The sequence below is a fragment of the Pleurodeles waltl genome, chromosome 1_1 (genome assembly GCF_031143425.1).
Source record: "Pleurodeles waltl isolate 20211129_DDA chromosome 1_1, aPleWal1.hap1.20221129, whole genome shotgun sequence".
NCBI classification, from domain to species: Eukaryota; Metazoa; Chordata; class Amphibia; order Caudata; family Salamandridae; genus Pleurodeles; species Pleurodeles waltl.
In genome coordinates, this window is record NC_090436.1 from 19,915,656 (window position 1) to 19,939,060 (window position 23,405).

The window sequence follows — 23,405 nt, forward strand, 5'->3', positions numbered from 1 at the left end:
ACCCCACCAGGAGATAATCAGACGGCCCTTCTTATGAATCTGTAGGGGAGAAGCGAGCCTTTACTTCGAAGCAGTTTTATCAGGAGCGCTAACACCATCTTCTTCTTCCTTGATGCCCCCGTAGCCTTTGAGGACCACGGGTCAGAGACTCGGGCTTCATCAACATAAAGAAAGCGCTAGATGAGTGGCTGAGTCATTCTTCTAGCGCACATTGCCATATAGCGACCTGGAGATGCCGATTTGGGCACAAAGACAGTCCTGGTCCCTGAAAAGCCTCCATAAACATACCTCTTCATAAAAGAGTTCAAACGTTTTCTATGGCTGTGACTGATGTACTGTAAATCTCTCTAAGGTGAAAGTCACTCCATTTGTGCAACCCAGGAGCTCTTTGTTCATGATATATAAATGCCATGTACATACAGAAATTGGTTCAGCATCTATCCTCACGCTTGGCCACGTTCTGCACGCTTAGGCCTGGAATTGGCCATTTCTTAAACAATTTTTCAACCCTTCCATGCATTGGTGCCCCTGTTCCACGCTCCACTTCTGAACTAGAACCAGCTTTATTAATAGGATGCAGGTATGTCGATTAAACTTGGTTTTACTTTCTATGTTTTAGATATTCACATTACTTTTCTTTTGCATTCCAATATTTGGGCATTGAATATTCTCTGGGTAGTGTAATTGACTATCCATCTTCACAGGGGGCACCTTTGCAATACCACTGCGCTCTTCATAGGTGCCTCTCACCCTCTTTTAGGGGGACACAGAGCGTTGATCAGTTCAGATTCTCAAAACATACCCGCCAAGATACCACAATTGATGTCAGCATCAAAAAGGGGGACCTTTCACAGACCTTCAAGCAGTGGCGGCTTGTCCATTGGGGTGTCAGGAGCTGCCCCCTCCACTGTAAGCCACCACGTAGCATCCTAGCAATAATTTAATAACCTTACTAGTTTGTGAATAAAATGCAACACAAGAAATATGTACAAACATTCTTGTTGCACATTACCACCTTCACAAATCTGCTTTCATAATGTGATGGTAAAAGGCGTTTTTGCACCAAGCACTGCATTAACTACCACCAAGGACATATAGTGGGGCTCGTCAAAAAAGTTTTGTGATGCAACTCCATGTTTATTTCACTAGCGCAAGCAAAGGCCTTTACACACACAAGCATGCATGTGTGCATGTAAATACTCACACATCTGTGGAGCATCCCTCCTTCTCCACAATCCCAGCATACACACTATTGACTCCTCACAGCCCCACGATCGCTCGATCTCTTTACCTGACGTTCTTCGGCCAGCATTACCCTGAACACATTGGCTATTGCTAAGTTCTGATTGGTGATTTACCAGGGTAAATCAAATTCACAGGCTGTGTTTACACAATGCACCCCCTCCACACCTCCCCTTGTCTTTGCCACCACTGCAGCTTGTAACTACAGCCCCTTTGCCTGCCTTCGATACACAAATAATGAAAATACAACAATTGCAGAAGCAGCAGAGATCTTAGAGGAGAAATCAATATCTGTGGATGCCTAGAGAGTCTCTGAACAGGTTCTTCATCAGCAGCAGTTACGGTCCAGGAGTGATGACAAGCCTGCAGGCCTTCTGGGAACAGGAGACTTGGACTTAAGAACCCAGGGGTGAACAGGGTGCCTATAGGCCTAACAGATATAGTGCCGAGCTCTGGGGATAAGCAACAGAGTACATATAGAATAATACTTATAGAGGACCGAGCTCTGTGGATTAACACCCGAATGCATATAGAATAATACTGACACAGGACCGAGCTCTGGGGATTAGCACCAGAGCACTTATAGAATAATACTGACAGACGACTGAGCTCTGAGGATTAGCAACAGAGCACATATAGAATAATACTGACAGATGACTGAGCTCTGGGGATCAGCACCCGAGTACATGTAGAATAATACTGATAGAGGACTGAGCTCTGAGGATCAGCAACAGAGCACATATAGAATAATACTGACAGAGGACCAAGCTCTGTGGATTAGCAACAGAGCACCTATAGAATAATACTGATAGAGGACTGAGCTCTAGGGATTAGGACCCAAGTACATATAGAAGAATACTAATACAGGACCGAGCTCTGGGGATCAGCACCCGAGTACATATAGAATAATACTGACAGATGACTGAGCTCTGGGGATCAGCACCCGAGTACATATAGAATAATACTGACAGAGGACTGAGCTCTGGGGATCAGCACTTGAGTAGATATAGAATAGTACAGATAGAGGACTGAGCTCTGGGGATCAGCACCTGAGTAGATATAGAATAGTACAGATAGAGGACTGAGCTCTGGGGATCAGCACCCGAGTACATATAGAATAGTACTGATAGAGGACCGAGCTCTGGGGATCAGCACCTGAGTAGATATAGAATAATACTGATAGAGGACTGAGCTCTGGGGATCAGCACCCGAGTACATATAGAATAATACTGATAGAGGACCGAGCTCTGGGGATCAGCACCTGAGTACATATAGAATAATACTGACAGATGACTGAGCTCTGGGGATCAGCACCCGAGTACATATAGAATAATACTGACAGATGACTGAGCTCTGGGGATCAGCACCTGAGTAGATATAGAATAATACTGATAGAGGACTGAGCTCTGGGGATCAGCACCCGAGTACATATAGAATAATACTGATAGAGGACTGAGCTCTGGGGATCAGCACCCGAGTAGATATAGAATAGTACAGATAGAGGACTGAGCTCTGGGGATCAGCACCTGAGTACATATAGAATAATACTGACAGATGACTGAGCTCTGGGGATCAGCACCCGAGTACATATAGAATAATACTGACAGATGACTGAGCTCTGGGGATCAGCACCCGAGTACATATAGAATAATACTGACAGAGGACTGAGCTCTGGGGATCAGCACTTGAGTAGATATAGAATAATACTGACAGATGACTGAGCTCTGGGGATTAGCACCCGAGTACATATAGAATAGTACAGATAGAGGACTGAGCTCTGGGGATCAGCACCTGAGTAGATATAGAATAGTACAGATAGAGGACTGAGCTCTGGGGATCAGCACCTGAGTAGATATAGAATAGTACAGATAGAGGACTGAGCTCTGGGGATCAGCACCCAAGTACATATAGAATAATACTGACAGATGACTGAGCTCTGGGGATCAGCACCCGAGTACATATAGAATAATACTGACAGATGACTGAGCTCTGGGGATCAGCACCTGAGTAGATATAGAATAATACTGATAGAGGACTGAGCTCTGGGGATCAGCACCCGAGTACATATAGAATAATACTGATAGAGGACTGAGCTCTGGGGATCAGCACCCGAGTACATATAGAATAATACTGACAGATGACTGAGCTCTGGGGATCAGCACCCGAGTAGATATAGAATAATACTGATAGAGGAGTGAGCTCTGGGGATCAGCACCCGAGTACATATAGAATAATACTGATAGAGGACTGAGCTCTGGGGATCAGCACCCGAGTACATATAGAATAATACTGATAGAGGAAGGAGCTCTAAGGAATAGTACCCAAGTCCATGTAGAATAATACTGATAGAGGACTGAGCTCTGGGGATCAGCACCCGAGTCCATATAGAATAGTAGAGATAGAGGACCGAGCTCTGGGGATCAGCACCCGAGTACATATAGAATAATACTGATAGAGGACTGAGCTCTGGGGATCAGCACCCGAGTCCATATAGAATAGTACTGATTGAGGACTGAGCTCTGGGGATCAGCACCCGAGTCCATATAGAATAGTACAGATAGAGGACCGAGCTCTGGGGATCAGCACCTGAGTAGATATAGAATAATACTGATAGAGGACTGAGCTCTGGGGATCAGCATCCGAGTACATATAGAATAATACTGATAGAGGACTGAGGTCTGGGGATCAGCACCCGAGTACATATAGAATAGTACTGATTGAGGACTGAGCTCTGGGGATCAGCACCCGAGTCCATATAGAATAGTACAGATAGAGGACTGAGCTCTGGGGATCAGCACCTGAGTAGATATAGAATAATACTGATAGAGGACTGAGCTCTGGGGATCAGCACTCAAGTCCATATAGAATAGTACAGATAGAGGACCGAGCTCTGGGGATCAGCACCTGAGTAGATATAGAATAATACTGATAGAGGACTGAGCTCTGGGGATCAGCACCCAAGTACATATAGAATAATACTGATAGAGGACTGAGGTCTGGGGATCAGCACCTGAGTACATATTGAATAGTACAGATAGAGGACTGAGCTCTGGGGATCAACACCTGAGTAGATATAGAATAATACTGATAGAGGACTGAGCTCTGGGGATCAGCACCCGAGTACATATAGAATAATACTGACAGATGACTGAGCTCTGGGGATCAGCACCCGAGTAGATATAGAATAATACTGATAGAGGAGTGAGCTCTGGGGATCAGCACCCGAGTACATATAGAATAATACTGATAGAGGACTGAGCTCTGGGGATCAGCACCCGAGTACATATAGAATAATACTGATAGAGGAAGGAGCTCTAAGGAATAGTACCCAAGTCCATGTAGAATAATACTGATAGAGGACTGAGCTCTGGGGATCAGCACCCGAGTCCATATAGAATAGTAGAGATAGAGGACCGAGCTCTGGGGATCAGCACCCGAGTACATATAGAATAATACTGATAGAGGACTGAGCTCTGGGGATCAGCACCCGAGTCCATATAGAATAGTACTGATTGAGGACTGAGCTCTGGGGATCAGCACCCGAGTCCATATAGAATAGTACAGATAGAGGACCGAGCTCTGGGGATCAGCACCTGAGTAGATATAGAATAATACTGATAGAGGACTGAGCTCTGGGGATCAGCATCCGAGTACATATAGAATAATACTGATAGAGGACTGAGGTCTGGGGATCAGCACCCGAGTACATATAGAATAGTACTGATTGAGGACTGAGCTCTGGGGATCAGCACCCGAGTCCATATAGAATAGTACAGATAGAGGACTGAGCTCTGGGGATCAGCACCTGAGTAGATATAGAATAATACTGATAGAGGACTGAGCTCTGGGGATCAGCACTCAAGTCCATATAGAATAGTACAGATAGAGGACCGAGCTCTGGGGATCAGCACCTGAGTAGATATAGAATAATACTGATAGAGGACTGAGCTCTGGGGATCAGCACCCAAGTACATATAGAATAATACTGATAGAGGACTGAGGTCTGGGGATCAGCACCTGAGTACATATTGAATAGTACAGATAGAGGACTGAGCTCTGGGGATCAACACCTGAGTAGATATAGAATAATACTGATAGAGGACTGAGCTCTGGGGATCAGCACCCGAGTACATATAGAATAGTACAGATAGAGGACTGAGCTCTGGGGATCAGCACCGAGTACATATAGAATAGTACTGATAGAGGCCTGAGCTCTGGGGATCAGCACCTGAGTAGATATAGAATAATACTGATAGAGGACTGAGCTCTGGGGATCAGCACCTGAGCACATATAGAATAATACTGATAGAGAACTGAGGTCTGGGGATCAGCACCCGAGCACATATAGAATAGTACTGATAGAGGCCTGAGCTCTGGGGATCAGCACCTGAGTAGATATAGAATAATACTGATAGAGGACTGAGCTCTGGGGATCAGCACCCGACCACATATAGAATAGTACAGATAAAGGACTGAGCTCTGGGGATCCGCACCCGAGTACATATAGAATAGTACTGATAGAGGACTGAGCTCTGAGGATTAGCAACAGAGCACATATAGAATAATACTGATAGAGGACTGAGCTCTGGGGATCAGCACCCGAGTTCATTTAGAATAGTACTGATAGAGGACTGAGCTCTGGGGATCAACACCTGAGTAGATATATAATAATACTGATAGAGGCCTGAGCTCTGGGGATCAGCACCCGAGTACATATAGAATAATACTGACAGATGACTGAGCTCTGGGGATAAGCAACAGAGTACATATAGAATAATACTTATAGAGGACCGAGCTCTGTGGATTAACACCCAAATGCATATAGAATAATACTGACACAGGACCGAGCTCTGGGGATTAGCACCAGAGCACTTATAGAAAAATACTGACAGACGACTGAGCTCTGAGGATTAGCAACAGAGCACATATAGAATAATACTGATAGAGGACCGAGCTCTGGTGATTAGCAACAGAGCACTTATAGAATAATACTGTCAGAGGACTGAGCTCTAAGGATTAGCAACAGAGCACATATAGAATAATACTGACAGAGGACCAAGCTCTGTGGATTAGCAACAGAGCACCTATAGAATAATACTGATAGAGGACTGAGCTCTAGGGATTAGGACCCAAGTACATATAGCAGAAGACTAATAGAGGACCGAGCTCTGGGGATCAGCAACCGAGTCCATATAGAATAATACTGATAGAGGACTGAGCTCTGGGGATCAGCACCCGAGTACATATAGAATAGTACAGATAGAGGACTGAGCTCTGGGGATCAGCACCTGAGTACATATAGAATAGTACAGATAGAGGACTGAGTTCTGAGGATCAGCACCCAAGTACATATAGAATAATACTAATAGAGGACCGAGCTCTGGGGATCAGCAACCGAGTCCATATAGAATAATACTGATAGAGGACTGAGGTCTGGGGATCAGCACCCGAGTACATATAGAATAGTACAGATAGAGGACCAAGCTCTGGGGATCAGCACCTGAGTACATATAGAATAGTACAGATAGAGGACTGAGTTCTGAGGATCAGCACCCAAGTACATATAGAATAATACTAATAGAGGACCGAGCTCTGGGGATCAGCAACCGAGTCCATATAGAATAATACTGATAGAGGACTGAGCTCTGGGGATCAGCACCTGAGTACATATAGAATAATACTGACAGATGACTGAGCTCTGGGGATCAGCACCGAGTACATATAGAATAGTACTGATAGAGGACCGAGCTCTGGGGATCAGCACCTGAGTAGATATAGAATACTACTGATAGAGGACTGAGCTCTGGGGATCAGCACCCGAGCACATATAGAATAATACTGATAGAGGACTGAGGTCTGGGGATCAGCACCCGAGCACATATAGAATAGTATTGATAGAGGCCTGAGCTCTGGGGATCAGCACCTGAGTAGATATAGAATAATACTGATAGAGGACTGAGCTCTGGGGATCAGCATCCGAGCACATATAGAATAGTACAGATAAAGGACTGAGCTCTGGGGATCAGCACCCGAGTACATATAGAATAGTACTGATAGAGGACTGAGCTCTGAGGATTAGCAACAGAGCACATATAGAATAATACTGATAGAGGACTGAGCTCTGGGGATCAGCACCCGAGTACATTTAGAATAGTACAGATAGAGGACTGAGCTCTGGGGATCAGCACCGAGTACATATAGAATAGTACTGATAGAGGACTGAGCTCTGAGGATTATCAACAGAGCACATATAGAATAATACTGATAGAGGACTGAGCTCTGGGGATCAGCACCCGAGTACATATAGAATAATACTGACAGATGACTGAGCTCTGGGGATCAGCACCCGAGTACAGATAGAATAATACTGATAGAGGCCTGAGCTCTGGGGATCAGCACCCGAGTACATATAGAATAATACTGACAGAGGACTGTGCTCTGAGGATCAGCACCCAAGTCCATATAGAATAGTACAGATAGAGGACCGAGCTCTGGGGATCAGCACCTGAGTACATATAGAATAATACTGATAGAGGACTGAGCTCTGGGGATCAGCACCCGAGTACATATAGAATAATACTGACAGATGACTGAGCTCTGGGGATCAGCACCCGAGTACATATAGAATAATACTGACAGATGACTGAGCTCTGAGGATCAGCACCCGAGTACATATAGAATAATACTGAGAGAGGACTGAGCTCTGGGGATCAGCACCCGAGTACATATAGAATAATACTGACAGATGACTGAGCTCTGGGGATCAGCACCTGAGTACATATAGAATAATACTGACAGATGACTGAGCTCTGGGGATCAGCACCCGAGTACATATAGAATAATACTGATAGAGGACCGAGCTCTGGGGATCAGCACCTGAGTACATATAGAATAATACTGACAGATGACTGAGCTCTGGGGATCAGCACCCGAGTACATATAGAATAATACTGATAGAGGACTGAGCTCTGGGGATCAGCACCCGAGTACATATAGAATAATACTGATAGAGGACCGAGCTCTGGGGATCAGCACCCGAGTACATATAGAATGATACTGATAGAGGACCGAGCTCTGGGGATCAGCACCTGAGTAGATATAGAATAATACTGATAGAGGACTGAGCTCTGGGGATCAGCACCCGAGTACATATAGAATAATACTGATAGAGGACCGAGCTCTGGGGATCAGCACCTGAGTAGATATAGAATAATACTGATAGAGGACTGAGGTCTGGGGATCAGCACCTGAGTACATATAGAATAGTACAGATAGAGGACTGAGTTCTGGGGATCAGCACCCGAGTACATATAGAATAGTACAGATAGAGGACCGAGCTCTGGGGATCAGCACTGAGTACATATAGAATAGTACAGATAGAGGACCGAGCTCTGGGGATCAGCACCCGAGTACATATAGAATAGTACAGATAGAGGACTGAGTTCTGAGGATCAACACCTGAGTAGATATAGAATAATACTGATAGAGGACTGAGCTCTGGGGATCAGCACCCGAGTACATATAGAATAGTACAGATAGAGGACTGAGCTCTGGGGATCAGCACCAAGTACATATAGAATAGTACTGATAGAGGACTGAGCTCTGGGGATCAGCACCCGAGTACATATAGAATAGTACAGATAGAGGACTGAGCTCTGGGGATCAACACCTGAGTAGATATAGAATAATACTGATAGAGGACTGAGCTCTGGGGATCAGCACCCGAGTACATATAGAATAGTACAGATAGAGGACTGAGCTCTGGGGATCAGCACCAAGTACATATAGAATAGTACTGATAGAGGACTGAGCTCTGAGGATTAGCAACAGAGCACATATAGAATAATACTGATAGAGGACCGAGCTCTGAGGATCAGCACCCGAGTACATATAGAATAGTACAGATAGAGGACTGAGCTCTGGGGATCAGCACCTGAGTAGATATAGAATAATACTGATAGAGGACTGAGCTCTGGGGATCAGCACCCGAGTACATATAGAATAGTACAGATAGAGGACTGAGCTCTGGGGGTCAGCACCGAGTACATATAGAATAGTACTGATAGAGGACTGCGCTCTGAGGATTAGCAACAGAGCACATATAGAATAATACTGATAGAGGACCGAGCTCTGAGGATTAGCAACACAGCACATATTGAATAATACTGACAGAGGACTGAGCTCTGGGGATTAGCACCAGAGTACATATAGAATAATACTGACAGACGACCGAGCTCTGGGGGTTAGCACACAAGTACATATAGAATAGTACTGATAGAGGACCAAGATCTGAGAATTTACAACACAGTGTCTATAGAATAAAAAACATATTAGCAGCAGGGTGCCTGTATCATAGTACAGATTGAAGATAGAGGTGTGTGGATTACCTACAGGGTACCATAGTGTAATGTGGATAGAGGGCAGAGTTCTGGAAATGAACAAGAGGGTGCCTACAGATTCTTAGAGACAGTCAACAGAGATATGGAGATGAACAAGAGGGTGCCTATAGAATAATACTGATAGACTACAGAGATCTGTGGATTAACAAGAGGGTGCCTATAGATTCATAGAGATAGACTATAGAGATCTGTGGATTAACAAGAGGGAGCCTATAGATTCATAGAGATAGACAACAGAGATCTGAGATTAACAAGAGAGTGCCTACAGATTAATAGAGATAGACAACACAGAGTTGGGGATTGAGAACAAGGTGCCTATAGAATAATACAGATAGAATACCAAGATCTGCAGATTAATGAGAGTATACCTATAGAATAATACAGATGGAGGACAGAGATCTAGGGATTAACAAGAGGGTGCCTTTAGAATAAATGAGATAGACAACACAGAGTTAGGGATTGAGAACAAGGTGCCCATAGAATAATACAGATAAATAGATCTACAGATTAACAAGAGAGTGACTATAGAATAATGCAGATAGAACACCGAGATAGGTGGATTAAGAATAGGGCACCTATAGAATAACTGTGCTGGACAACACCGAGTTGGGGATTGAGAACAAGGCACCTATAGAGTTATATATATATATATATATATATATATATATATATATATATATATATATATATATATATATATAGAGTAAAGAGATCTGCAGATTAACAAGAGGGCACCTATAGAATAACTGAGATAGACAACACAGAGTTGGGGATTGAGAAGAAGGTGCCTATAGAATAATGCAGATAGAGTACCAAGATCTGAGGATTCACGACATGGTGTCTGCAGAGGACAGAGTTCTGGGGATTAGGAGGGTACCCATAGAGTTACCAGATAGGGGACTGAGCTCTGGGGACTAACAACAGGGTGCCTATAGAAGTATAGCATATTGAAGGCTGAGCTCTGTGCATTAATAACAGCATTCTCCATGAATAATACAGATAAAAGATGGAGCTCTGTGGGTTAACGAGAACATGCTCAACAAATAATACAATAAGAGAGAACTCTGGAGATTACCTAAAGGGTACCTATGGAGCACCTCCGGGGTGGCAGTCTACGCGTAGGGTATATGGCCGCCGCCATCACGTGTGCAGAAATACAGGAGCTGCAGTGTCCACCATAACCCAAGGGGCCCTGTACTTGCTGTAGGCGGAGCCCCCCTTACAGAATTACAGACGCCAATGTGGGCTACATTAGTATTTAGGAACACTAACACATAGGGTACCCGTTACCCCCGCTCTCACAGTGAGGGCACAGTACCCTCACCATTACATAGCATTCCCTTTCCTTCTACCCTCACAATGAGGGTAAGACCTCTCCCTAACCCATAGGCTGCCTGTTGGCCCAACTCCCAATGAGGGCACAGTATTCTTCCCAACAGACAGGGGTCCCTTCACTTTTACTCTCACAAAGTGGGTATAGAACCCCGTCCAACACACAGGGTGCCTGGTACCCCAGCTCTCACAGTGAGGGTACAGAAGGGTAACTTATAGCTACAGGGCTCCTTAGCTCCCACTCGTCAGGGTTTGGTAGAGAACAAACACATGAGATGCTGTTGAAATCTGCTTGCAGAATGAGGGTCAATAACCCTCACACACAGGATGCTGTGACTTCCTTCCCTCAGAATAAGGCAATGTATAGAAGGCGTCTGAGCCCTCATTCCAAGAGGGTCAGTGAATTTAGGAGTCGCTGACTTTGAAGCTGGGGAATCAACTTTCTTGGCAAGTCACTTAAAATCTCTGTGCTTAACATACACAAATCATGTAAACTTCTGGTTCTCATGTGAAGCGCTCTGATGCCCTTGGGCATAGTTCACTCTATAGAAAACTTCCAAAAAAATGAGAGTAAAACTCTGTCACAGGCACAAGAGGTGCAGATTACCTTCCATCTATGAGAAGGAGAATGCAGATCTCTCACTGATAGGATGTACTTTACCTCTAGTCTTAGACGCCCCTCTTAAGGGCACCCCGTATGCCACAACACGTCTCATGCAGGGCCCGAAGAAGTAAGACCACCTCACCCCCATCTCGATGAAACTCCATTGGCTCCCTTTGCCAGCTCGCGCTATCTCGACAGCCCGCACCATCATCTGCAAAGCCATCACAACCAGCAATCCTGAATATCTGCCGGACAAAATCACTAGAGGTGGGTGAAAAAGTCTGCTCCGCCGGCGGAGTTCCCAGAGATTTTCCCACTCAGCACTCTGGAATTCCAGGAAGATTCTGCCAACCACTACGTAGCAGAGGATTTTTTTGCGCAAGGCTCGCCAATGTGCAGTTGGTGAGAGCGAGTAGGAAAATCGAGCACTAGGGGCCAGATGTAGGAAGCCTTTTGCACCTCGCAAACGGCGAAAAACGCAGTTTTCGAGGCGCAAAAGGCTGAACGCGACTCGCAAAATGTGATTCCGACTCGCAAATAGGAAGGGGTGTTCCCTTCCTATTTGCGACCGCATCGCGATGTTGAGTTGCTTTGTGACCGCGAAAGCGGTCGCAAACCAACTCGCAGTTACCATCCACTTGAAGTGGATGGTAACTCATTCGCAAAAGGGAAGGGGTCCCCATGGGACCCCTTCCCCTTTGTGAATGCCCACAAAAATATTTTTTCAGAGCAGGCAGTGGTACTATGGACCACTGCCTACTCTGAAGAAACTGAAACCAAATGGTTTCTGAATTTTTTCTTTTTGCAGCTCGTTTTCCTTTAAGGAAAACGGGCTGCAAAGAGAAAAAAAAATACAGCTTTATTAAAAAAGCAGTCACGGACATGGTGGTCTGCTGTCTCCAGCAGGCCACCATCCCCGTGAGTGCCTAGACTCGCTATGGGGTCGCAAACTGCGACCCACCTCATGAATATTCATGAGGTGGGTCTTTGCGACCCCATAGCGAGTCGCAGAAGGTGTCTGAGACACCTTTCTGCATCTCTGATTGCGAGTTGCAATTTGCGAGTCGCTTAGACTCGCAAATTGCAAGTCGCCATCGGATATCTACCTACATCTGGCCCAGGGTGCCTTTCATCCCAACTCTGGGAATGGGGGTGCAGTCCGGTGCTCCTAGAAACATGCAGCTCTCTGAGCACCCACTGGGGAGCCCCCTCCTTCTATGGGCTTTGCCTTTGTCAATCACAGATCAGTAAGAAGCTAGTGCTGCACCCCGGCCCACCCACACACCCGCCCCATTCCTGGGTACATAAAAGCCAAAAGATACGATTCAGACGGGAGACTCCCGATTTTTGAAGCCAAATGTGGCTTTATTTTGGTTGTTTCCTAATCAAAATTGCCTCTGTTTCAAAAGAAGTCAATGGGGGAAACACTTTCTCCCGATTTCGTTTTTCTTTAAGTGTCCCACTTTTCTCTCATAAAATGCTGGCATGTATGTGAATAGGTCCAGGTGCTGAGAGCCCCCTTGAGGTGAACAGGTCCAGGAGCTCAGCTGACAATAGTGCAGCAGGTGCAGTGGAACCCGTCTTCAGGAGGCTGAAAGGTTCTCTCTAACCCTTTCAGGCCGGTATTTTACTCCCCAAAAGGTGACGACGGGTCCCAATTTCCTTGCACTAGGACCTGTGGATTGACGTCACTGGTGGAGCCCCTCCCCCTTCTAGTTTCTTCTTTGCCTGGTCACAGATCTAACCCGGCTCTGTTCACTTCCGTTCTTCCTTTGTGAGGCTGTAGGTGTCAGACAAACACTGGTCAAGGAGGGAAGCGTCTCTGAGAACAAGCTGTGCGTCTGGAGATGATGGTTAACCTGTCTGACCCCTCTCAAAGACTATGGTGAAAGCTGCAGGCCGCAGATAATAGCCCTGGGATTGTCAGGCGGGGGCCTGACCCCTGGGGTCAAGGGTCAGTGCTTGAGTCTGTCTGCAAGCACAATGCGGGGCCTGGCTCGCAGTGACAAACCACACCGGGTGTTAGCAGTCTGTGCACAAGATAGACTTTCTATTACTAATAACAGGCCTGTCTCGTGGGTGACGGTCTCACACTCACTGCCAGCAGTCTGACCACGTGGTATACTGGAGATGTGTACTTCATCCTGGCGTGGTATCCTATAGATGTACAATTCTTCCTGGTGTGCTATCCTACAGATGTGCACTTGTTCCTGGTGTGCTATCCTATAGATCTATACTTGTTCCTGGTGTGCCATCCTATAGATGTGTTCTTGCTCCTGGTGTGGTATCCTATAGATGCGTACCTGTTCTTGATGTGCTATCCTATAGATGTGCACTTGTTCCTGGTGTGGTATCCTATAGAGCTATGCTTGTTTCTGGTGTGCTATCCTATAGATGCATACTTGTTCCTGGTGTGCCAACCTATAGAGATACATTTGTTCCTGGTGTTGCATCTACTGGTGTGTACCTGTTCTAGGTGTGCTATCCTATATATGTATGTGTGTTTCCTGTGTGGTATCCTATAGATGTGTACTTGTCCCTGGTGTGATATCCTATAGATGTGTACCTGTTCTTGGTGTGCTATCACATAGATGTATACTTGTCCCTTGTGTGATATCCTATAGATGCATTCATGTTCCTGGTGTGCTATCCTATAGATGTACACTTGTTCCTGGTGTGATATCTTATTTGTGTGTCTCTGTTCTTGGTGTGCTATTCTATAGATGTACATGTGTTCCTTGTGTGGTATCCTATAGATGTGTACTTGACCCTGGTGTGATATCCTGTAAATGTATACCTGTACCTTCTGTGGTTTCCTATTGATGTATACGTTTTCCTGGTGTACTATTCTGTCACTATATACTTGTTCTTGGTGCGGTATCCTATAGGTTATACTTGTTCCTGGTGTGGTATGCTATAGATGTGTACACATTACTTATGTGGTATCCTGTAAATTTGTACTTGTTCCTGGTGTGCTGTCCCATGGATGTGTACTTGGTCCTAGTGTGGTATTCAATTGGTGTTTACCTGCTCCTGGTACGGTATCTTATAGATGTGAACCTGTTCTTGGTGCGCTATCCTACAGATGTATGTGTGTTCCTTGTCTGATATCCTATAGATGTATTCCTGATCCTTGTGTAGTTTCCTATAGATGTATACACGTTCCTGGTATACTATTTTGACACTAGATACTTGTTCTTGGTGTAGTATCCTATAGATTATATGTGTTCCTGGTGTGGTAGCCTATAGTCTTACACTTGTTCCTGCTGTGGTATCCTATAGATATGTATCCATTCCCTGTATGGTATTCTATAGTTGTGTACCAGTTCCTTGTGTGGCTTCCTATAGATGTGTTCCTTTTCAGTGTGTGGTATCTTATATATGCATACTTTTCCTGGGTTGCTATCCTATAGATGTATACTTGCTCCCATTGGGGTATCCTTATTCTGGTGTGGTACCGTGTAGAGGTGTACTTGGTCCTTGGTCCTTGTTTGGTATCCTGTATATGTACACTTGTTCCAGATGTGGCATTCCATGGTGTGCACTTTCTCTAGATATATTCAGTATTGGTTTGTGATCTTGTACATGGATACTTTTCGTGATGTGGCGTTCTGTAGATCCATGCTTTTTCCTGGGGTGATATTCTGTAGATGTGTACTTGCTTCTGGGGTGACATCCTGGAGATGTGTGCTTTTCCCTGGTGTAGTATCCTGTAGATGCTGGCTTTTTCCTGATGTGGTATCGTGTAGATGTGTACTTCTTTCTGTGTGGCATCCTGTAGATAGTTATTTGCTTCTGGTGTAGCATTCTGTAAGTCTGTGCTTTATCCTGTTGTGGTATCCTGTAGATGCTTGCTTTTTCCTGATGTAGTATCCTCTAGATCTGTGCTTTCTCCTGATGAGGTATCCTGTAGATGCATGCTGTCTCCTGGTGTGGTATTCTGTAGATGCTTGTTTCTTCCTGATGTAGTATCCTCTAGAACCGTCCTTTGTCCTGGTGAGGTATCCTGTAGATGCTTGCTTCTTCCTGATGTAGTATGCTGTAGATCCGCGTTTTCTCCAGGTGAGGTATCCTGTAGATGTGTGCTTTCTCCTGGTGAGCTATCTTGTAGATGTGTGCTTTCTCCTAGTGAGATATCCTGTAGATGCGTGCTTTGTCCTGGTGAGGTATCCTGTAGATCCGTGCTTTCTCTTGGTGAGATATCTTGTGGATGTGTGCTTTCTCCTAGTGAGGTATCCTGTAGATGCGTGCTTTGTCCTGGTGAGGTATCCTGTAGATGCTTGCTTCTTCCTGATCTAGTATCCTGTAGATCCGTGCTATCTCCTGGTGAGGTATCCTGTAGATGCATGTGTCTTCCTGGTGAGGCATCCTGTAAATGCTTGTTCTCTCCTGGTGAGGTATCCTGTAGATCCGTGCTTTCTCTTGGTGAGATATCTTGTGGATGTGCGCTTTCTCCTAGTGAGGTATCCTGTAGATGTGTGTTTTGTCCCGGTGAGGTATCCTGTAGATGCTTGCTTCTTCCTGGTATAGTTTTTTGTAGGTCTGTGCTTTTTCCTCATGCAGTATCCTGTAGATGCTTACTTCTTCCTTATCTAGAATCCTGTAGATCCGTGCTATATCCTGGTGAGGTATCCTGTAGATGCATGGCTCTTCCTGGTGAGGCATCCTGTAGATGCTTGTTCTCTCCTGGTGAGGTAGCCTGTAGATCCGTGCTTTCTCTTGGTGAGATATCTTGTGGATGTGTGCTTTTTCCTAGTGAGGAATCCTGTAGATGTGTGCTTTGCCCTGGTGAGGTATCCTGTAGATGCTTGCTTCTTCCTGGTATAGTTTTCTGTAGGTCTGTGCTTTTTCCTCATTAGGTATCCTGTAGATGCTTGCTTCTTCCTGATCTAGTATCCTGTAGATCCATGCTATCTCCTTTTGAGGTATCCTGTAGATGCATGCCTCTTCCTGGTGAGGCACCCTGTAGATGCTTGTTCTCTCCTGGTGAGGTATTCTGTAGATCTGTGCTTTTTCCTGGTGTGTTAATCTAAAGATGCTTGTTTGTTCCTGATGCAGTATCCTGTAGATCCGTGCTTTCTCCTGGTGTAGTTCCCTGTAGATGTGTGCTTTCTCCTGGTGAGGTATCCTGAAGATGCTTATTTCTTCAGGTGAGGTGTCCTGTAGATCAGTGCTTTATCCTGGTGTAGCATCCTGTAGATCTGTGCTTTCTCCCAGTGAGGTATCGGGCAGATGCTTATTTCTTCCTGGTGAGGTATCCTGTAGATCTGTGCTTTCTCCCGGTGAGGTATCGTGCAGATGCTTATTTCTTCCTGGTGAGGTATCCTGTAGATCTGTGCTTTCTCCTGGTGTAGTATCCTGTAGATGCGTGCTTTCAATCAATCAATCAAGGTGTATTTATAAAGCGCTGCTAGTCACCCAAGTGGGTATCCAGGCGTTGTGCTGCTGTGTCAGTCGAAGAGCCAGGTTTTAAGCCCCTTGGTGAAGGTGGGTCAGTGAGGGTGAAGTATGGCGGGAGGGCGTTCCAGGACTTGGCAGTGAGGTAGGAGTAGGAGTGATCTCTAGTGCGTCAGTGTCTGATATGTGGTAGCTGAGGGAGGGCTAGGTGAAGGGAGAGAGATTCCTGGGGGGAGAGTGAAAGCAAAGGCGATGGTTCGTGTTGGGGGGTCCTTGGTCGCGGAGGGATTTGTAGGCCTGGGTCAAGAGCTTGAATTGACATCTTTCCTGGATGGGGGAACCAGTGGAGGTCCTTCAGGTGCTGGGTGATGTGGGTCCTCTCAGGCAGGTTGAGGATCAGTCTGGATTCTGAGTTCCGGATCGTCTGGAGTCTTCTCATGGGTTCTGCGGTGGTGCCGGCATAGAGAGCGTTGCTGTAGTCAGGTCCGCTTGTGATGAGAGCCTGTGTCACTGTTTCCTGGTGTTGACTGGCGTGACTGGCAGCCACTTGAAGGCTTTGCTGGCAGTAGGTGTGGGTGAGGCGACTGGGTTGACCTAGTGTTTCATGGAGAGTTCGCCATCTGGAATAATGCCGAGGTTGCAGGCGTGGTCTTTTGGCGTGGGTGTGGCTCCGACTTCTTTCTCTTGGTTAGGTATCTTGTAGGTGCACAATTTCTCCATGTGTGTCACCTACGCTGTGCCCTACATGACCAGAGCTCTGGGATAAGACTACGCCTTACAGAGAGGTGCTGAGCTGTTCAGTGCAGAGGTGCAGAACAGTAACATACACAAGGGAGGTATCAGAACAGCAGGGGTGTCCCTATGGGCATGGCCGCATGGCCTGCCGGAGGGCAGGGCCTTAACATGACCACGTGCATGGTGCAAGACAGAGCATGTAATGCACCCACAGGAACTAACCTGCGTGCTCATCTGTGTTACAGGAGGCGCTCATATCGGACCGGGCAGGACATCGAGAACTGTGGCACATGCAGGGACTGCGCCTGCATCATCTACAGGTAAGATACCCTCCTTCCCTCCCACGCACCTCGGAGCACGCCATCATTCGTGCTGCAGAAAAGATGGCTGTCCGGTAGCCATGTTTGTTAAGGGCATTGAAGCCTACGCTGGTGTTTGATACTTATGGGAATGGTTGATTTAGGACAGTGGTTCCCAACCTTTTGAATTCTGTGGACCCCCAACGTATCATTACTAGAACCTGGGACCCCCCTGAATTATTATTGAAATCGAGGACCGCCCCACTGAGTCATTATTGGGAGCCGGGGACCTGGCCTAAACATTGTTGATGATTTGAAACTCAAAAGAAGACACAAAAAATACAGAAACACGCATTCATCCGTCACAAATGATAACATATATTATTTAATAATTTGCAAATATAAATTAAAAAGAATATAAATGTAATTTTAATAGGAAGTTTGGAACTATTCTAAATTCAATTAAAGCTACACATTGTCCATACTATATTCTGTTTGATGCACCTGCTCTGCTCCCACAACTCAATCTGGGGATAGTCATTTAATTTTTAGCCTCCAATTTCATATTCCTTGACATTTATAGTACGTTAAAAAAATGTCCATTGTACAGTTAGCCACTTTGTATATACTTTATTAATCTGTTAATATTATTTCATTTTCCAAGCAGCCGCGGACCCCATGAGGAGACTTTGGGGACCCCCGGGGTCCCCGGACCACAGGTTGGCAACCACTGATTTAGCACATCTGGTTCTAAGTGTCCGTTTAAGGCGACTTCCACCGCGCTTTGGCTCAATGGTAGGCAGGGTCGGACTGAGCCAGAAATATGCTGGGGTACCAAAATAAAGCGGGCCGGAAAATATGCTGGGGCGGCAAAATAAAAGAGGGACAGAAAATATGCAGGGATGCCAAAATGAAAGAGGGACAGAAAATATGCTGGGACGCCAGAATAAAAGAGGAATAAAAAATATGCTGGGGCGGCAAAATAAAAGAGGGACAGAAAATATGCTGGGACGCCAAAATAAAAGAGGGATAGAAAATATGCTGGGGCGCCCAAATAAAAGAGGGACAGAAAATATCCTGGGCGCCAAAATAAAAGAGGGACAAAAAATATGCTGGGCGCCAAATTAAAAGAGGGACAAAAAATATGCAGGGGCGCCAAAATAAAAGAAGGACAGAAAATATGCTGGGGCGCCTAAATAAAAGAGGGACAAATTACAAAGGCGATTGTAACTGTAATTGTAAATGTGCTTCCATAGCGCTTATGAGACCTGGCGCGGCATTGAAGCGCTTTTTTGTCGATTAGCACGCTACGCCAGGACCCAAGATTAGAAGTTAGTAAGCTGATCCAATTTTGTTTGGTGTGCATTAGCTGTGTTAGGTTTGCGCTCTTGATTTCATGTGCCTTTAGTAGAGTTCAGAGAGAGGAATAGATTAGAAAAGAGGAAGTTTGGAGTAGGGATTGAACTATAGAAGGAAGTAGTAAGTCTTTTGTAAGTAGCGGTAACGCGCGGGATGGTGCAAAGGAGGGGTGAAGGTTCGAGAAGGATGTTTGGGAGTTTATAGAAAGTGAGAAAGGCTTGGGATGAGACAGAGGGAAGGGGGATGGGAAGGGAGGAATGGATTTATTTACTAACAAAATGTAAATAATATATATGTCCGATTCTTGGTAAAGTTTTGTTTGCTTGATTAAAGTCCTCTATATAAATACATATGAAGCTGCCATATTCTCATGGTCTACTGTCCACGTCTCGTGCAGTACATTTTTATGGTAACTGCATTTAACATGTATAAATATATATACACATGTCACTTATTGTGGTAATCAGTGGCAGGCATAACTCACATATGCACTTATTTGTATCGACAGTTTGGACATGGACTGATATACGCATGTATCCTGAGTTGTAATATATAACTTTCCTTTCTATAAATACATCTTCTTAAACAGGAGGCACAGCTCATGTTACAGGATGTGTACCTGTATGAAGACAGCTCTTTTCCATACGTGAGAACTATAGTTTGTCATGTCCTAGTACCTAGTACACTGGTACATTCTTGAGTTGTGAATATAGCAGTGGCATAACAAAGGCTTCCACATTCCACGCCGTGCGAGGTGAGGAGCCCTGGGCTGCAGGGGCCCTCTCAGCAAAGTACCCTGTCCTGAGAGCTCCTGAGTGAGTCCAGAGGGGGGCCCTTCCTGTACTTTCCATGGGGGCCCATCAAGTGTTGTTACACCCCTGCAATATATTCATCATGTGGGGAAGAGCCCACTCTGGACTCATCTTCTGAAGGGAGATGGTTGTCTGTGGTCCTTATGTTTGCGGATAGTGAATTCCATAGTTTGGCTGCTTGAACAGAGAAAGTCTTTCCACACATGTTTTTTCTCTTGTATGTGAGAAGGTTGAGGCGGGAGCCATTCCGGAGTAGGTTCCTATGTTGTATGTATTTGTTGATTTTCTGCCTGATGAAGATGGTCCTTTGCCAAGCATCAGCTGTGAACTGCACACCCTGTAATCAGTGCTCCCACAACTTTAAGTGGGATGAAAAAACTGGGGGGGGGGGGTCTCAAAGGGGCATGGCCAATGTAATTAAGAGGTGGTTTAGAAACAAGTAAAGTAAATATCTGTGTCATAGTGCGCCCGACTGGTATGTTCTGCTTCTTTCTCTCATTGCATCCAGATATATAATACAGTAAGTAACATTACATCTACAACAAGCCAGGACTATTGACTTTGCCAATGGTTGTTAGCTGCATAAGATAAATAGGCACCAACAATGGCTTTGTTGTGCATAATATTGAAAATGTTTCAGTTCTGAAATGATGAGACTCTGAAAGAACTTTAAGGAGTCTCTTTGAAGTTGCATCAAAGGCAGTGAAGGGGGGGGATTGATGCTGAGTTAAGATGTTTTTTTCACCTTAGGTGTGAGGGCAAAAACGGAGGCCCCGACAGGGACCCGTCTCAGCTGCTGCTTTTTACAGCTGCTGGTGCTGAGCACCGGCAGGACCCGGCCCATTTAAAGGTCTGCTTGGGTTGGTCAGTGAGTCCCTGAGGGTGGTCCAGGGTTTACTCCGGGTGTTGGGTATGTTGAGCGGCACACACACGCACCCCGAGGGGTGTGGGACCCTCTTCTCCCCGCTGTGCCCCACCACGTCCACACAGACCCCGGTGTTAGAGGGGGGGCACTGCTCAGGGGTCAGGACTTGGATACAGAACTGGGGACACACCTGTCATGCGGAGCCCTCTTTTAGGGGTACTGCGCATCACCTGGTCCGCGGAACCCTCTTTTGAGGGAGTACCCCCTCATCACCTGGCGCCGACGGTCCTTTTTTGGGGGGGTACCGCACATCACCTAGCGCACAGAGCAATCTTATGGGGAGTACCCTGTATCCCCTGGCGCCCAGAGTCCTTTTTTGGGGGGGTACCGCACATCACCTGGCGCACGGAGTCCTCTTTTGGGGAGGTATCCCACATCCCCTGGCGCCCAGAGCCCTTTTTTGGGGGGTACCGCACATCACCTAGCGCACAGAGCAATCTTTTGGGGAGTACCCTGCATCACCTGGCGGCCAGAGCCTGTTTGGGGGGTACTTGCATCCGTCTTTTTGAGGGTACCCGGCCACACCTGAAAGCTCCTCCGGTCACACACAGTAGAAGCGGGGACCACCGCTCACTGCTGTGAGTACACGTCCTGGTGCCCACAGTGAAGACACAAACATGCATAGAGACACGTCAAAGACAGACAGGAAGACAGGGAGACACGACAGGGAGAGACAGGAGCACAGAGAGACAGACAGAGAAACATGGCAGAGGACAGAGAGAAACAACATACAACGAGGGAACAGAGAGACAGGGAGACATGACAGAGAGACAGGGACAGAAAGACAGACAGAGACACATGCCAGAGAGACGGGGGGGGGGGGGAGGGAGACATGACAGAGAGACAGGGGACAGAGAAACAGACAGAGAAACAGGGGACAGAGAGACAGACAGAGAAACATGACATAGAGACAGGGGGCAGAGAGACAGACAGAGAAACAGGGGACAGAGAGACAGACAGAGAAATATGGCAGAGAGACAGGAGAACAGGGAGACATGACCGTGAGACAGGGACAGAAAAACGGGGCAGAGGACAGAGAGAAACAACATACAAAGAGGGAACAGAGAGACATACAGAGAGACAGGGAGACATGACAGAGAGACACGACCGAGAGAAACAGGATACAGAGAGACAGACAGAGAAACAGGGGACAGAGAGACAGACAGAGAAACATGGTAGAGAGACAGGGACAGAGAAACGGGGCAGAGGACAGAGAGAAACAACATACAAAGAGGGAATAGAGAGACATACAGAGAGACAGGGAGACATGATAGAGAAACAGGGACAGAAAGACAGACAGAGACACATGACAGAGAGACGGGGGCAGGGAGACATGACAGAGAGACACGACAGAGAGACAGGGGACAAAGGACAGAGAGAAACAACACAGAGGCAGGGCACAGAGAAACAGACAGAGAGACAGGGAGACAGTGAGATGCGACAGAGATAGTCAGGGAGACACGCCAGGGAGACAGAGAAACAGAGGGACAGAGAAACACAACAGAGACAGTGAAACAGAGAGACTCGGAAAGAGACACGGCAGAAAAAGTAGGAGTCAGAGAGACACAACAGAGAGAGACAAGGGGACAGTGAGACAGGGAGTTAGAGAGAGACGACAGAGAGAGACAGGGGGCAGAGAGACATGACAGGGAGATGGGGAAACAGAGAGACACACCAGAAAGAGACAAGAAGACAGAGAAACACGGAGTCAGAGAGACACGACAGGGAGAGACAGGGGCACAGAGTGACACAACAGAGATGGACAGGGAGACGGGGAAACAAAGAGACACGACAGAGACAGACAGAGGACAGAAAGACACACCGGAGAGAGCCAGGGATACAGAGAGAGATGACAAAGAGACAAGAAAACAGAGAGACACAACAGAGAGACATAGGGGCGCAGAGAGACAGGGGCGCAGAGAGACAGGGGGCAGAGAGACATGGGCACAGAGGGACAGGGGGCAGAGAGACAGGGGCGCAGAGAGACAGGGGGGCAGAGAAACACGACAGAGAGAGACAGGGGCACAGAGAGACAAGGGGCAGAGAGACACGACAGGGAGAGACAGGGGCACAGAGAGACACGACAGAGATAGACAAAGGACAGAAAGACACACCAGAGAGAGCCAGGGATACAGAGAGAGATGACAGAGAGACAGGAAAACAGAGATACACAACAGAGAGAGACAGTGGTGCAGAGAGACAGGGGGCAGAGAGACACAACAGAGAGAAACGACAGAGAGAGACAGGGGCACAGAGAGACAGGGGGCAGAGAGACAGGGGCGCAGAGAGACACGACAGGGA

At 46.4% G+C, this 23,405-nt stretch overlaps 2 protein-coding genes across 2 annotated transcripts in view; one reads left to right on the forward strand and one right to left on the reverse strand.

The window, feature by feature from the left end:
* LOC138255404 (dedicator of cytokinesis protein 2-like) overlaps positions 1-23,405 on the reverse strand; it is a 1,984,107-nt gene that overhangs the window by 861,560 nt on the left and 1,099,142 nt on the right. The gene's annotated exons all lie outside the window — the stretch shown is intronic.
* The window catches only part of LOC138255558 (INSYN2B protein-like), a 385,142-nt gene that overhangs the window by 149,138 nt on the left and 212,599 nt on the right, over positions 1-23,405 (forward strand). Inside the window, exon 3 of the mRNA XM_069205840.1 lies at positions 17,955-18,029. Coding sequence (XP_069061941.1) covers positions 17,955-18,029 — 75 coding nt within the window. The remainder of the gene's footprint in view (positions 1-17,954; positions 18,030-23,405) is intronic.